A 14,784-nucleotide genomic window follows, 5' to 3' on the forward strand; every position below is an offset into this window, starting at 1 on the left:
AACCCACAGTCCCACTGTTGCGAATGGAATTTCGGTGGTTGACCCCCTGGTCCAAATGGGTTGCCGTAAATACCCTCATGAGTCCGCGATAGCTTAACCCATCTCACATGATCACCTATTCCATTCCCTGCAAATGTAATTCCCTACTCCGCAAACAAAGGCCAGCAAGAGCAAGGTCAATGCGAGAAAGCTTCCAAGGATAACAGCCGCGATGTCCCCGGGGCCAAGACCGTGCTGGGTGGGGCAGTGAGGCCGAGTGATGGCGGGGTTTAGGGTACTACTGACGGCGAGGAGGGTGGCGTTGATGACGGACATTTTGTGTTTGGTGGGTGGAGACTTCGGGTGTGGAATGGAGGTGAGGTGGGAATGATGTAGTCTGTAGGGAAGGAGGATGTACGAGAATGCAAAAGACTACTAGAGATGGTGGTAAACGATTGGATTGAGCTACTTACTTATCGGTGTTGAAAGCCGATCTGTGGTATCTATTGATTCAAGAACAACTTGTTTAGCTACTGTTCGCCCGGGCAAAGTCCGACAGATATTCGGCCAGCTTCTGCACGTTGGCCATTGGTACCGCGTTGTAATTGCTCGCCCTGGACCACGAATCAGCCACATCGTCACGAGTGCAGAGTAGAATGCCAGCGACGTACCTAATCCCGCCAACGCTTCGATGGCCTTTCAACCCCTGCAGCATACGAGTTTCCGCCCCTTCCAGGAACTCCTCCTCGGTGGCGGCATCTTTGACCCGGAAGCAGATGTTCATTCTGCTCCTTACACTCTTGTGATTTACAGGCTGGTAGACTTCCGGGTTCGCATCTAGAACACGGTAGATGGTCTCTGCTTTCGCGTTTGATACAGCTTCTTGGCCGGCAACTTTCGAGTCCCCGTATGAGGCGAGTAGCCTACGCATTACCTCACCAGCGATCCATATGGAGAAGATGGGCATCGTGTTGTATAAAGAATCTGTATGCACATTTGGAGTCAGCATTTCTACTTCTGGGTAGGCATCGGAATCGTAAGAGAATGAGAAGAGTCTTTGTCCCCAAACATCTTTTACGACTCAAGGCGCTGTATCGATTGGATAGATTGAGTCCGAAATTCACGTACTGTTCTTACTGATAACAGACCAGTTCAGGATTGTGGGTGGGGACCATACTCCGACCTTGTGCAAGAATGAAGGCGAGGGCATTGTGGTTAACAAGTCTTTTCGGACAATTGCCAGGGTCAAATCCGTTATGCCTAGAGTAAGACTTCATTGTCAGTATCACCTATCTAAGGGCGCATATTGAGATTTGACAGGTTACTTGGAACTGGAAAAACCCAACGTCTGTCTTAGGACTCAGGATGAATCCAAAAAGGAAGTACAATTCTCCAAAGTACATACCTATGTTCTTCTGCGCACCGCAAAAGACGAGTGCAAATCTACTTATGTCGACTTGACGGCTGAGAAAGTTAGAGCTCATGTCAGCAACCACGAGTCTCTCGTCTTCTCCTGCCTGCGGCTGCAATGACTTGGGAAAGCTAGGAAATTCGACTCCGTCAACGGTCTCGTTGTCGCAGTAACTACAGCAGTTCTGATTCAGCATTTCCTTTTCTTAATAGGATTCAGGAGTCTGAAGACATGTTCGAGGAGCAAAACATGTTTCACAACTCCTCAAGAATTGTCTTCAGACTCGATGAAAGGTAGGAAAGGGGAGAAGGCAACCCAGAAAGAGTGCTTACTACACGAAGGCACTACCGCACCCTGCATTGGCATCGGCTGGTGTTAATTTCCAGGTGTCTTCCGGCGGTATGGTCCCAAATTTGCCCCCATTCGCCTCGCGTGCATCGAGGGCGACATTCACGAAATTCCGGCCCAGTGGTTCCAGGAGCTGAGCAGCCTCTTGGGACGCTTTTAACGACCATGATCCAGTCACTAAGTAGTCCAAGCGCAGTGAGTAATTCAATTCTTCCTTGACTCTGAGCAGAATGGCTTCGTCGTTGTCTCCAAATTCTTTCTAAAATCATCCCATCAGCAATTACTCTTTTTGGGAGGCATTTGGAGTCTATCTGGAAAGGGAGTCCAGAAGCATGTCTTGGGGCTCCCAAGGAGGACCAGAGAAGGGGTTTGGGGCTGGAGAAGTCTACCTGGGCTCGCCTTCTCCTCTTCTCAACCCACACGGCTACCATGTTGAATACCACAGCGCTGAATTCACCAGACCCTCCTCCATGGAGGAATAGGATCTCATAATTGTCTGGAATATTTAACAACGATATCAATGCCTTTTTGGTCTCGTCCAGAATCCTCGTTGCGGTAGATGAACTATGCAATTTATGAAGTCAGTATTTCTCTCCGAGAAAATAACCTGAGTGATGAGACAGTCCGATTAGGCATAAGGTAGTTTTTGGCATACCGATGAGAAATCTCAGCAAGTCCAAGTCCCGAGTTCTCGTAGTTAACGAATGCCTGGAAATTGGTGTCACGATTATTCATATAAAGAGGTCCATCAAGCCTTAGACAATTCTACAAAATAAAGATTCCCAATACATATCTCAGGACTGAAGATTTGATCTAAATGAGGAAACATGGACTCCGAAGATACTTACTGCGGCGCCTTTCTCAAGGACAGAAGTGGGAAGCGGGGCCGGTCCGGCTCCAAACTTCAGGTTTTCAGTCAGGATAGTATTCTTGTTTGTCTTCAAGGAGTCCTCATACATAGGCAACGTCTGTTCTTGCGGGCATTTTGCTGTAATCCAATGGAGAAAAGATCTTCGACGTGATCTGATCGCTCAACCCAATTCAACGATATTACCAAGACATTACATTGGCAGATCTTCGGTATGCGAGGGACAGCTTTGCTTTATACCTAGCTGAGATTTGTGATCTTTCGCACCTTAAGATTGAAACGTTTCGCAAGAGTCATGGCCGAGGATCGGATGTTGGAGGCAAAGGCGGAAATTTTCCGATTTCGGCCCGTCATTTATGCCGCGATTTTATCTTCTGCACGAACTTGAAAGCTTGATGGTGAAAGCTTGCTCTGCATTATTACTCGCTGCTCGCGGTCGGAGCCGACAGAATGATAGTGAGTGGTTGCCCTCATGGCCTGGAGGTCCAGCTGACAATCCTCCAGAGACGCTCGGGGCTTCTGGCGCTTCGGTGCGCGTCAGGAATATTTACACGACGGAGCGTGTCCCTACAATCTCGATATGCTACACAGCATCAAAGTGCAGATGCGTTTCCTTCTCAACTCCACGATCCCGCTGCCGCTGCCGTCCTCTCCTCCCTCGAATCACCCCACGCTCCACAAACCCTTACGGAGAAGATTGTTCAGCGGTATAGTCTCGGCTTGGGCAACCAGTACGTGAAGGCTGGGGACTATGTCACTTTAAGCCCCCACATCTGTATGACACATGGTAAGAGAAATCGCAGCCAATCGTGGGCAAGGACTGCAAAGCTGACGGGTGTAGACAATTCTTGGCCCACTGCGTTGAAGTTCATGTCAATTGGTGCCTCTAAGATCCATGATTCGAAACAAGTAGTCATGACCCTTGATCATGACGTGCAAAATAAGTCGGAATCGAATCTCAAGAAATATAGGCAGATAGAAGACTTTGCAAAGAAGCAGGCAGTAGATTTCTTTCCTGCTGGACGCGGGATTGGGCATCAGATAATGATTGAGGAAGGCTACGCGTTTCCCGCCACATTAGCTGTCGCTTCCGATAGCCATAGTAATATGTATGGCGGAGTAGGCTGCCTGGGGACACCTGTCGTGAGAACTGATGCCGCTTCTATATGGGCAACTGGGCGAACCTGGTGGCAAATACCGCCTATCGCCAAAGTAACTTTCACAGGAGCCCTGCCACAAGGCGTTACTGGCAAAGAGTAAGTATCTCTCGAGTCAATATTTCCTCTTCAAGATCAAATCTTGAGCCCTGAGACATGTACCAGGAGTCGTAACTCCAGAAACATGTTTCAAGGCTCACTATCCACCTTTAAGTAGGCAATACTGACGGCGTGATTGGTATCCAGCGTCATTGTGGCACTTTGTGGGCTTTTTAGCAACGACGAAGTATTAAACCATGCCATTGAATTCGCGGGATCAGAAGAAACTATGAGAAGTCTGCCAGTGGATGCTCGATTGACAATCTCAAACATGACGACAGAGTGGGGTAAGCAAGTCCCGCAGCTCTTGATTTCTGACTTTGTACTATGTCTTGAGTCATGAGACCCTTTGCGGTAGTAAAAAAGAAACTTGCTGACTCAAGAAATTACAGGGGCCTTGTCAGGTCTCTTTCCCATCGATGGTGTTCTTGAGAAATGGCTAAGATACAAGGCTACCGAAGCAACGCTCTACAACACTGATGCACTGACCTTCAAGCGGTTCTCCCATGAACGCGTAAATGAACTCTTTGCCCATCCAATATCTGCGGATAAAGGTGCCAAGTACGCCAAGTACCTCCACATGAATCTGTCAACTCTGTCTCCTCACGTGTCCGGACCGAACTCCGTCAAGATCTCGACGCCCGTAGAAAAGTTGGCATCGCAGAACATCAAGATCGATAAAGCGTACTTGGTCTCATGCACGAACTCAAGAGCTAGTGATCTTGCAGCCGCAGCAAAGGTTTTCACGGACGCATCCAGGGAGACTGGGAGACCCGTGCGTGTTGCGGACGGGGTGTCATTCTATATCGCTGCTGCGTCAATGCCTGAACAGCTGGCCGCCGAAGAGGCTGGAGATTGGCAAGCTATGCTCGATGCTGGAGCATTGGCGTTGCCTTCAGGCTGTGGACCTGCAAGTCACCCCTTTTACCACCCTTTGACTCCCCAGATTTGTCTTGTCACTGAAATCCTTATCTATAGATTGGAATGCTGACTTCGAGACATGCTAGTGTATAGGCTTGGGCACGGGCTTACTTGAGCCCGGTGAGGTTGGGATAAGTGCGAGTAATCGTGAGTCGTCCTTTTCAGTCACTTTGCATACATCTAGCCATCAGCAGTTGCTAACATGCACAAAGGGAACTTCAAAGGCAGAATGGGAAGCGCCGAAGCGAAGGCATATCTAGCATCTCCGGAAGTTGTGGCAGCGTCCGCTCTCTCTGGGATGATATCTGGTCCAGGATGGTATCAAAGACCCGCGGGATTAACTGACGTGGCTATCGGAGAGGGGAATGGGTCGATTGGAGAGGGAAATCGGTTGATGACTGCCGAAGAAGCCTTAGAAAGGGTGATTGGCCAACTGGAAGAAACGATTGAGAAGGCAGAAAAGCAGATATCCCCAAAAGAAGTACCATCAACGAGGGGGGCTCAGGTAACCATTCTTCCAGGCTTTCCTAGGAGGGTGGAGGGCGAGATCGTTTTCTGTGATGCCGGTAAGTGTTTTCGAAGTTATTCTTTCTGATTCAGTACCGAGGTTTGACTACAAGACATGTTTCGGAATCTAAAAGCATCATTACACTCCAAACCTGTCTTTCCACTTGAAAAGTAGTGCTGACCCCGAAGTTTATAGACAATATCAATACGGATGGAATCTGTAAGTTCCTTCTCACCATCTCTCTATGTCGCCACCTTTGGGATTGTGAAACATCTCAGCCTTCCTGATAGTCAAAAGAGAAGACTGATCTGGATAGATCCGGGGAAGTACACATACCAAGACGACGTCACGGTTGAAAAAATGGCGCATGTCTGCATGGAGAACTACGATCCGGTATGTTCGGAGCTGAATCTTCCCATTCCGTACCGTAGTTCGATTACCAGACATGTTTCGGGATTAGAAGGGTCCTGCGACTCCCCTAAAGCTGTCTCACTCACTACTCGAGTATATGTCTCGAAGAAGCGATGCTAACTCGGAAATGGCGACAGGCTTTCGGCGCTATCGCACGTCCAGGAGATATACTTGTTTCCGGATTCAATTTCGGATGTGGAAGCTCGAGAGAACAGGCTGCCACAGCGATCCTAGCGAAGAAGATACCCCTGGTGGTTTCAGGCAGCTTCGGGAACATATTTTCACGCAACAGTATAAACAACGCTCTTATGGGTATAGAAATGCCAAGATTGGTTCAGAGGCTAAGGGAGGCATTTTCGAACACCTCACCACAAGCATCGCAGCAAAACGTTCATGAGCCTAGTCAAAATCGCGAGTCCTTGGACAGTCCACCGCCGGCACCGCAAGTCAAGCCAGAAAAGCAAGAACAGTTGACAAGAAGGACGTACGTATTTTCAAAGAAAACATTTCTTATTCCGTGCCGCATATTGAATCGCAAGACATTTTAGGAGAGCTTCGGGGCTTCTTTTTACTCCGCAGACTTCTCTCCAATCTCCAACCTCATGCTTATTGAAGTAATGCTGACCCTGGCATCTTCATTAGCGGTTGGCATTTCGCGTGGGATGTCGCTCGATCGACAGTGACAATTCGGGAAGGAGATGGGAAGACCTGGACTCAAAGCGTTGGGGCACTACCGTATGATAATCCCTAGCTCCTCATCCTCTGGTCCATATTGTATCAGGGTTACCCTATACGTTACTCGAGCGAAGTAACTTCGCAACCTGTCCCACGACTTAATGTTTCAATATGACGAATAATGCTGACCTCTACAAGTCCGAATGTGCAGGAGATCATCGCTCGAGGTGGGCTTGAGAAATGGGTCAAGAAAGAGATTGAAGCAGGTTCCTGAAAACCCCGATTTTGACGCGCGGCAAGCCATCTCTATGAGTTTGCTCAGAATCGTCGTTCTGCGGAGTTCCCAAAGGGCTCAGGACTACGTCACCACAATATGGCTTCGATATGGCCCCGTGGAATAATTTGCTAAAGCAGACGAGCAGTCGAGAAGCTATGACTACGATGAACGTGAGGTGGCGAGATGCCTCGACAGAAGTTCTGATGGGGCATCCGACCCGAGAAATGGAGCCACTTGAGGATGAAAGTGATACAGACCGATCATGAGAGGAGAAGAGATCTCAGGTAGCACGTTAACAAAGCGCTCTTTATCTGACGTTGGAACTACGGCCGATAGCGAGCGAACTAGAGCACGATTATAAATTGAGACTGAACGATCAATATCTAGAGCTATGTGTTGGGCATGAATCGCGTGATGGCTTGGAATACCACATTGATTTTGTCAACTTTCAGGCTCAGCATCAGTTGCAAACGTTGATTCGTACTGGCTCACGCCAAACTTATCCACACTCGATATGAAAGTGCATCTCTTCCGACACTACCATCCACCATCCTCCACCGTCTCAACACGACGCCCCTACACCTTGCCGGAACCGAACTTCCGCAATCTCCTCATTCCTCCTATCCTTCAAATCCCCCAACTCTTCCACCAACTCACTGATCTTCCCCCTCATCTCTCTCCTCCTATCGGCATCCATCTCTGCCCGCAACTCCCGCGTCAGCAACTGCACCTGCGTCTCATACTGCGCGTTCTCGATCTCGTATTCCGTGATGATGTTGCGCTCGACGCGGCGGCAGCATGGGGTGCAGCGCACCGGTTCCGAAATTGCTTTGGTGTAGATGGTTTGGAAAGTGCAGAGCTTGAGGGAGGGGTGGTTCGAGAAGCGGGGGCGGGTTCTGTGACTTCGATGTTGTGCTCGTGACCACACTCGGCGTATCCCATCGTCTGGCTCCTTGGAGGTAAAATGTCTTGGCAGAACATTAAAATACCATACTTTCGCAGCCCAATAACTTTCTAATGACAACCTTTACAGTAAAACTTTCAGTTGCGAAGTTCAAGATCTGCTTAAGAAAAATAAATGCGAAACTATAAACTTTTCTATGGGGGTCCTCGTTATTGAGTTATGGTGAGTTGCAAGACGGGACTTTTTGATGTTCGGTCGGAACCCCTGAATTTTACCCCTGCCAGACGATGGGATAGTTGCTGTATACCCTGGTACATTGTGTTGCTGGAATGAGACGTGAGATATGTTGGGATTAAAGTGTTGAGGGCAGTATTGATGGAGGGTGTCGAAGATGAGTAGAAAGTCAGTGGACGTATCGATTTTTTGTGATGTCGACAGAAAATGCATGGCATGTTTTTGAAAGCCAAGACTGCCCGGAGAACAAAGGCATTGTTTATCCATCTTCGACTGGAGCTGTCAGAATCCATTGTACTATGAAGAGAAGAAACATCACCGCATAATTCGCATTCTTCTCCCTGTTTGAAAGGTTATTCAAAGCAGCGATCGATGTCAAAGAAGAGCTGGTGTTTTTGGTCAAACAGCGAGGACCGAAACAATGCTCTGACGAGCTTTTACGATGGCTAACCCACTGTGACTTCTTACTGAAAGAAGCTCTCTCCTATATAGTCTGCCCTTTTTTACTCGACCCAAACATGGTCAAACAAAAGTCCGCTAAACCTGACTCCAACGGTGCCAACAAGACAAAAAAGACTTACGCACTTCATCGTCCGTTCAGTTCCGCATCATTCGCCGCTTGTCTCAGTATTTGCCACTTGGTGCCCAAATAGGTCACCGTTCCATGTTTACTCGAGCTTCATGTAGCTACGACCCTCAGCCTTGAATACAAAGACGTAGCAAGTAAGGCATGCTATTTGAGATGCTAAAGCGCCAGATTTTGGTCTCCGGGACATCGACTGCAGAGTTATGAGTAATGATCTAATGGATAGTTTTAGAGAATGCTTTCACTAACTGGCAGAAAGACTTGATTGGAAAGCCGTCAGATTTGCAAAGACTTGTTGAATGTGTATCTTCGAACGTGTTTACTCAGAAGACGGTGCCCTCGGTGGTGAGAACGAATCGTGACGCCAAGCATTCGCTAGACCCTAAAAGGACTAGCGCAGCTAGCCTCGATCGCAATTTCCCAAAAACGTCGTTGATGCTTCCTTCCTTCAAATCTTTCACCACGCGAAGCTCACCAGTCGTTGAGAAATTGGCTTGAGGAAGACTGTCTCATCGATTCCAACGCAGTGGAAACCACTATTACTATGCTTCAGCGCCTGAAGATCTGGTCGTGAAGCGGAGCGATGGGGCTACTCTTCTGAGTCACCCACAGGCGTAGCCATGGCTGCAACATGCCGAAGTCCGTAATGAGGAGCTCTTCGGAGCTGTTGTTCCAGGTTCTGCAGCTTCGCTCCCGGCATTCCGGGCAAGCTCGCAGCCTTGCTGGGGTCTCTTCTGACAACGCTGCATTGCGCACTTTTGGGCGCCTTTTCCGCGCAAGGCTTTGATTGAACTGACAATCCGAGGACAAAGGAGCCAACGGCATCATGAAGATCAGACTTGACCTCGATAAATCGATTTCATATGCCGGCTCCGTTCCTACCGACTTTGCAGCCATTAGCTGCAAGGCTGACCATGGATGATGCACGCTCCCAGCACGATATGCAATTAAGGTCAAACTGCGTACGTAGGAGACTGCATGTTTTGGTTAAATTACTGACTGGGTGCGGTAAACACCGGAGATCCTCTCTAATTTGCGAGGGTTGCAGCGCTGAGCATTGACTGGCTGGCTACGTGCCACAACTCTGCTAGATGTCTCGGGTAGTCTTCAGGTATCTTAAGATCCGCGGGTACTTACACGAATGCAGTTGTGAAATCAGTTATCTTTGAGTATGACAACGGAGGTCTAGTGGCCGATTGGGGAAGAATAGCGGGGGAGCTTTCTCTCTTCTTTCCCAACGCTGAAAAGTCTGAATGATCTCTAGCCATCTGCACCTAGCCTCACAAGATATCCTATAACAATATATTCCCTGGCATTGCACTTAGGCGGAGGTGTGACGCATGCAGCTAGGCTACTCGAGGGTCAGACTATTCGGTTTGTGCCTGTCTTCATTGGTCACTTAGCGAACTCCGAGGCCGGACAGAAAAACTAGAACATTTTCCAAGGCTGCAACATGCCACTTCTGCGAGGCTACAGCATTTTCAGTCCTGGACATTCGATTTGTTATCACGGAGTCGATATCCCGAAGCAACATGCGCACGCCTGTTACGAGAAAGAAGCCCAGACTGAAAGGAACATATGGAGTGGAGGTGAGATCTTCCCACGTTACGAAGCTGGCAGGAGGCTTGAACGCTTGTCAAAAAGCTTGGATGGGGGGCGAGCGATGGGACTCGCTGACAGATTGAAAGCTCGGTCCGGGGAATAGTTGCATGGAAATCTGCAGACAGTCAGTCATTGGGTGTCTTAGAAGAACGGGAGATACGGTTGCTAGCGCTCGGGAAGGCGTCCAATTCCTTGTGAGACATTAGTACAAAGCTAGTCCTTCGAGCACTTACCTAGCTCCAGCAGCATCCACTTGGTATTCCGACCGTCCACTTAGTTTTGACCCAGGTCTCAGGGCGTTACATAAATTGCTTCATGGAGTCTACCATATTGCTAATAAGGATGCCCTAGAATCAACTGCTGAGACACTTGCCGAGGTTTCAAATGGCTTATAACAAGGCATCCTTTCGCCACAGTGGGACTGGGGGTTAGTGGGTTTGATGATATAGCCGCTGTTTCAGGTACCACGTCAGGGGTAGGAGACACCTGTCCGCTACGAGCTACATATCCACCTCTTTTGCACCTTTCAATGGCTCTCCGTTCGATTTCATCTCTTTCAGAGCCATTACACACTTTTTATCCCACCCACCCACATCTATATATATAGCTAGCTACTATTTCACTCCAGGTCTCTGCCATAGGCATGGGAGTCTTCTCGGCGCTGGGGTACGAATACGTCTGTTCAGGCCTCTATTCAGCTGTTATCCCGGCGTCGGGGACGGCCCAACCACTTGATACCTCATGTGTGCCCTATGTGTGTCTGTGATGCGTGAGAATGAGAACACTGAGCATCGGATTGTGTAACGACCACAATCACGTGCCCGGTGAGCTGCCCCAGAAGCACTCTTGTTACGAAGGTACCTCATAGCTATGGATCCTATAAGTGTTGCCGGTCTTGTCATGGCCGTTACACGGGTGACAACGGCCTGCCTCAATGCCAGCCAAGAATATACATGGGACCCTCCCAGCACAGCTCCAAAGAGCTAAGGGACATCCATTCAGATCTCTTCTTTTTCCATAAAACAATCACGAACTTAGACCGAGAGCTGAAGACGAGCGAGGAAGATCAAGGCAGACTCAAAGCCCTACGCGGCCTTCAAAAGCCTCTCGAAACATCTCAAAAAGCTTTGGACACGATCAAGATTCGGCTGGAAGATGTGACGTTCGTGCGCAAACACGTGTTTGGAGCCCGTTTCGATCAGCAACTGAAGGTCTGTTTAAGGTCTTCTGCACATCTGCTGGTTACTTTGCGCCCCGCAAGCTCTATCCCACATGACTTCCATGATGCAGTACATCTCGAGATCCATGCTTCAGACACCGATCTCGAGAACTATACACGATCCAAGACCCGGCAAGACCGTCGCTTAGCACGTCATATGGCGCAGGATCCCTCTTTCCAAGAAGAGGTCGTGGCGACAATTGTTGGTAACGCTAGAGGCATGTAAGTACTTCAAAGTCCCCACGATGTCGTTCATTTACGCTCGAGCTTGCGGTCTGACTTTGAAAGGTTCTTGCTAGTCCAGTCACACTTGGAATCGCTTGCGAAACAGAAGACCAAGAAGGACATGCGCAAGGCTCTAAGCTCTTTACCCAAGGAACTAAACAAGACTTACGATGACGCCATGAAAAGAATTCGATCTCAAGACCCAGAGTCTGTTCGCGTAGCTGAACGCGTTTTAGCCTGGATTTCCAAAGCCCGGAGGCCATTTTCTGTGGAAGAGCTTCAACATGCACTTGCGGTTCAGCCTGGCGAGGTATGTGCATATCGAACCCTTGCCCCGAAGAGACCATGCTGACTCTGAAATTTGCTCAGAACAACTTTGACGAAGAGAGACTCTATGCTGAGGATGATCTTGTCTCTGTCTGCGCCGGGTTAGTGACCGTGGACCGAGAAAGTCAGGTCATTCGTTTGGTCCATTACACTACCCATGACTACATCCAAGGCGTACGCAATAAGACGTTCCCCAGGAACATCGACATTCAAGTCGAGATCGCAAAAGCTTGCATCACTTACCTTGGGTTCGACGATTTTGAGTCTGAGAGATACACACACGGAAAAGAGCGTATAGAAGTCAGCGATGAAATGCGTTCAAAGTATCCCTTCCTTGATTACGCTGGGAAATACTGGGGCCATCATGCACGTGGCCCTCCAGAGCACGTTCTCGGAATAATCATTTTCCTTTTTCTGGGGCGCGAATTAAGGGGGCTTTTAGCTTGCGACCTGATCGACGACAGTGCCGGCTACTGGACCGATGCCAGCCTTGACAATCCTAGTCCATTTTGGCTTGGAGCGTCTTGCTAGCAACCTAGAATGTTTTGACGACGAAGAGTCAGCTCCAATATGTGCGATACGGTATCGAAAGGCTACTCTAGTATTCCTCTTCGTCGAACGTGGCGCATACTGGCACGACAGTGCAGAAAACTTCGTAGTCGCTGAGTGTTCCCCCCATAAGTTGGAGGGAAACGAGAACATGGTGAGGATATTAGCCAAACATGGAATGACCATAGACCTAGGCGTTGATAACGGCGACTTCCTATTCATATGGGCTTTGCTCAAATGGAGTGGCGCAGAAGAACGCAGAGCGATGCCTGATTTGCTGGGTGAGCTCGGAGCCAATTGTGACCCGCAGGATCTCAAATATTGCACATCTCTCATATGTGCAGTCATTGGGGGCGACGACTTCGATGTTCGTGGGCTACTAAATGACAGTGTAGCTGTCAACGAAAAGAATCGGCATGGGAGAGACGCACTCATCTACGCCGCATTGGCGAGGCACGAGGCAGTAGTGGTACCGCTCCTTCAGGCAGGAGCAGACGTTCACTCAAGTGACGAAGATGGCATGACGGCTCTCTGCGCCGCCTGTAAACGCGGGAACGAGAGGATATTCAAGCGGTTGCTTGAAAGCGGGGCTGATATTTCGGCTCAGGATCGGTTTGGACAAACGGCGATGTCTATCGCAACTGAAAGTGGGAATGCGCCAGTTTTGGGGTTGTTACGTGACCATGAGACCGGTGATCACTCGGAAGCTGGAATAGAAGCCGACACCAAAGCCGTGGTGGACGAAGTCCAACGGAAGGCAGAAATCAACGAAGTGATAGCTCTCTTCATACGCGATCGTGACGTCGGCTTGCCAGAGAACAAGTTTATACAGGTAGTACGAAGGGAAACGATAAGACGGGGATATGACAAGATAGTACCAGCAATTTGGGACGCAATCCTCAAGGAGAAGGAGCGCGAAAACGATCCTATGATCGTTGCAGAACAGGATACTGAAGGAAGCTAGTCTGATGTTATGACTCCTCGAGCAAATAGAGCTTTAAGAGCAGCAGCTGAGAAACAATTGGATCGGCGCCGTGATCGACCGAGCAGATGAAGAATTGGGTTCCATCTTGCTGGCCGTTACCCTCGTTTCGAGACATCTTACCGGTGACTTCGTCAGCTTCCACGGATACTGTATATTGCAGGGTTTCGGTGATGGCCATGTCGCCGGGCACCGTCATGTCGTTATGTATTTTCATTTACCGTTACTTAGAGAACATTCCATCGTTATCCAGATGATTAGATCAAGGTGCCAATCTGTATGTTGATCAGATCCCTGCATCTCATGACGAACCTTTCAGCCATAACAGCCCCCAAACACATCAGGCGTATTGTCCTCCCACTTAACATGACTCTACACAGAGGCAACCAAGGGTAACCCAGGTCAGCAACGATAGACTCCATCAACGCGCGCGAAGTGAGCAGACAGAACCACTCAGGGCTAATTTGATTCGGACGCATTGACGGAAGGTTTTGACCACCGCTTCCCATGACGCATGATTGAAATCATCAGCAACCACTAGCACTACGTGAACACGATCCATCAACTCGAAAGTGTTTTTTAGGACTTAAGTACTCATTTCCATCACCACAACTCATGCCGCACTACTCTACATACATACACAGGGCATCCCAATCTGAATACCAGTCTAGCCTACCAACCCCATCACAGCATATTAAACAGCGCCGTCACTCCCGCCTCAATCAAGAAATAATCTTCTGCCCACCCAAAGTTGAACCCGAACGCCAGCACGGTCATGATATCGGTGAGGCAAGAGTCGGAGAGGAGATATTCAAAGCTTGTTGGCAGTTCCATAATGTTCCAGGGAGGTTTTCTGTCTCTTCTTTTGTGTTCTGTTCTTCTCTCGGTGTATGTGTAATTTCAAAATTTGGGATGCGCGCTGTGGGTTGGTGATGGATGATACAAAGAGCTTGCTGGTAACGGAATCGAGGGGGGAGGGGGGGAGGCTTCATTCAAGTAGGGAAGATGTACAAAGACATGTACTGAACTGATAGATAGATCTTTATCGGTTTAATAGATAGCTTTGTACTATGACTCAAGATAAAAATTAAGAAAGAACAGCGTAATTGTACCTAGCAACCTTGAATACGTATCCACGTGTGCTATGAAGTTCTTTGCTCGTGAAGCGTAGATGAAATAGATGTGGTTGGTGGTCTTGAATACGTCTCCAGAACAGAAGGTGCCGAAAGCGTCCGTGAAAACCATTTATCCCATTTTCTAGCATTCGTTACGGTCCTTTAACTTTGTGCCCTTTATTTTCCTTCTTCTTGTATCCAAAACAGACCTCGATCCCTCTCCAGCCCCTCTCCTTCGTTGAAACAACAGAACCAACTAACCCCCTAGTCTCCATCGGAGACTTCCTCGCCAATGGCACGGAGCGAGGAATGAAGGCGGCAAAATCTGGCACTAAAGCCTTGCCCGCCCTTTCGACTTGAAACAAAGCATAACATGTAGTCAGAATC

At 48.8% G+C, this 14,784-nt stretch overlaps 4 protein-coding genes across 4 annotated transcripts; 2 read left to right on the forward strand and 2 right to left on the reverse strand.

Annotated features, from left to right (window-relative positions):
* Nucleotides 1-505: 505 nt before the first annotated feature.
* HO133_000134 (uncharacterized protein) lies at nt 506-2,722 on the reverse strand (the record flags this gene model as incomplete). The annotated part of the gene is made up of 9 exons (XM_037291074.1): nt 506-593; nt 651-963; nt 1,108-1,239; nt 1,385-1,563; nt 1,723-1,997; nt 2,128-2,302; nt 2,394-2,446; nt 2,587-2,640; nt 2,696-2,722. The coding sequence occupies 9 exons, from the start codon at nt 2,720-2,722 to the stop codon at nt 506-508; spliced, it is 1,296 nt and encodes a 431-aa protein (XP_037152509.1).
* Nucleotides 2,723-3,056: 334 nt separating this feature from the next.
* HO133_000135 (uncharacterized protein) lies at nt 3,057-6,651 on the forward strand (the record flags this gene model as incomplete). The annotated part of the gene is made up of 12 exons (XM_037291075.1): nt 3,057-3,062; nt 3,111-3,393; nt 3,448-3,862; nt 4,010-4,149; nt 4,255-4,772; nt 4,870-4,930; nt 4,996-5,349; nt 5,487-5,510; nt 5,608-5,684; nt 5,840-6,186; nt 6,345-6,437; nt 6,576-6,651. 12 exons carry the CDS (start codon nt 3,057-3,059, stop codon nt 6,649-6,651), a joined length of 2,394 nt encoding a protein of 797 aa, XP_037152510.1.
* Nucleotides 6,652-7,216: 565 nt separating this feature from the next.
* On the reverse strand, nt 7,217-7,875 carry HO133_000136 (uncharacterized protein; the record flags this gene model as incomplete). Its single annotated transcript, XM_037291076.1, has 2 exons — nt 7,217-7,606; nt 7,834-7,875. 2 exons carry the CDS (start codon nt 7,873-7,875, stop codon nt 7,217-7,219), a joined length of 432 nt encoding a protein of 143 aa, XP_037152511.1.
* A 3,058-nt stretch (nt 7,876-10,933) lies between these two features.
* On the forward strand, nt 10,934-13,264 carry HO133_000137 (uncharacterized protein; the record flags this gene model as incomplete). The annotated part of the gene is made up of 4 exons (XM_037291077.1): nt 10,934-11,421; nt 11,488-11,734; nt 11,794-12,121; nt 12,255-13,264. 4 exons carry the CDS (start codon nt 10,934-10,936, stop codon nt 13,262-13,264), a joined length of 2,073 nt encoding a protein of 690 aa, XP_037152512.1.
* Nucleotides 13,265-14,784: the final 1,520 nt, after the last annotated feature.

Source organism: Letharia lupina (assembly GCF_014066315.1).
Source record: "Letharia lupina isolate WasteWater1 chromosome Unknown contig_10, whole genome shotgun sequence".
In the NCBI taxonomy this organism is placed as follows: domain Eukaryota; kingdom Fungi; phylum Ascomycota; class Lecanoromycetes; order Lecanorales; family Parmeliaceae; genus Letharia; species Letharia lupina.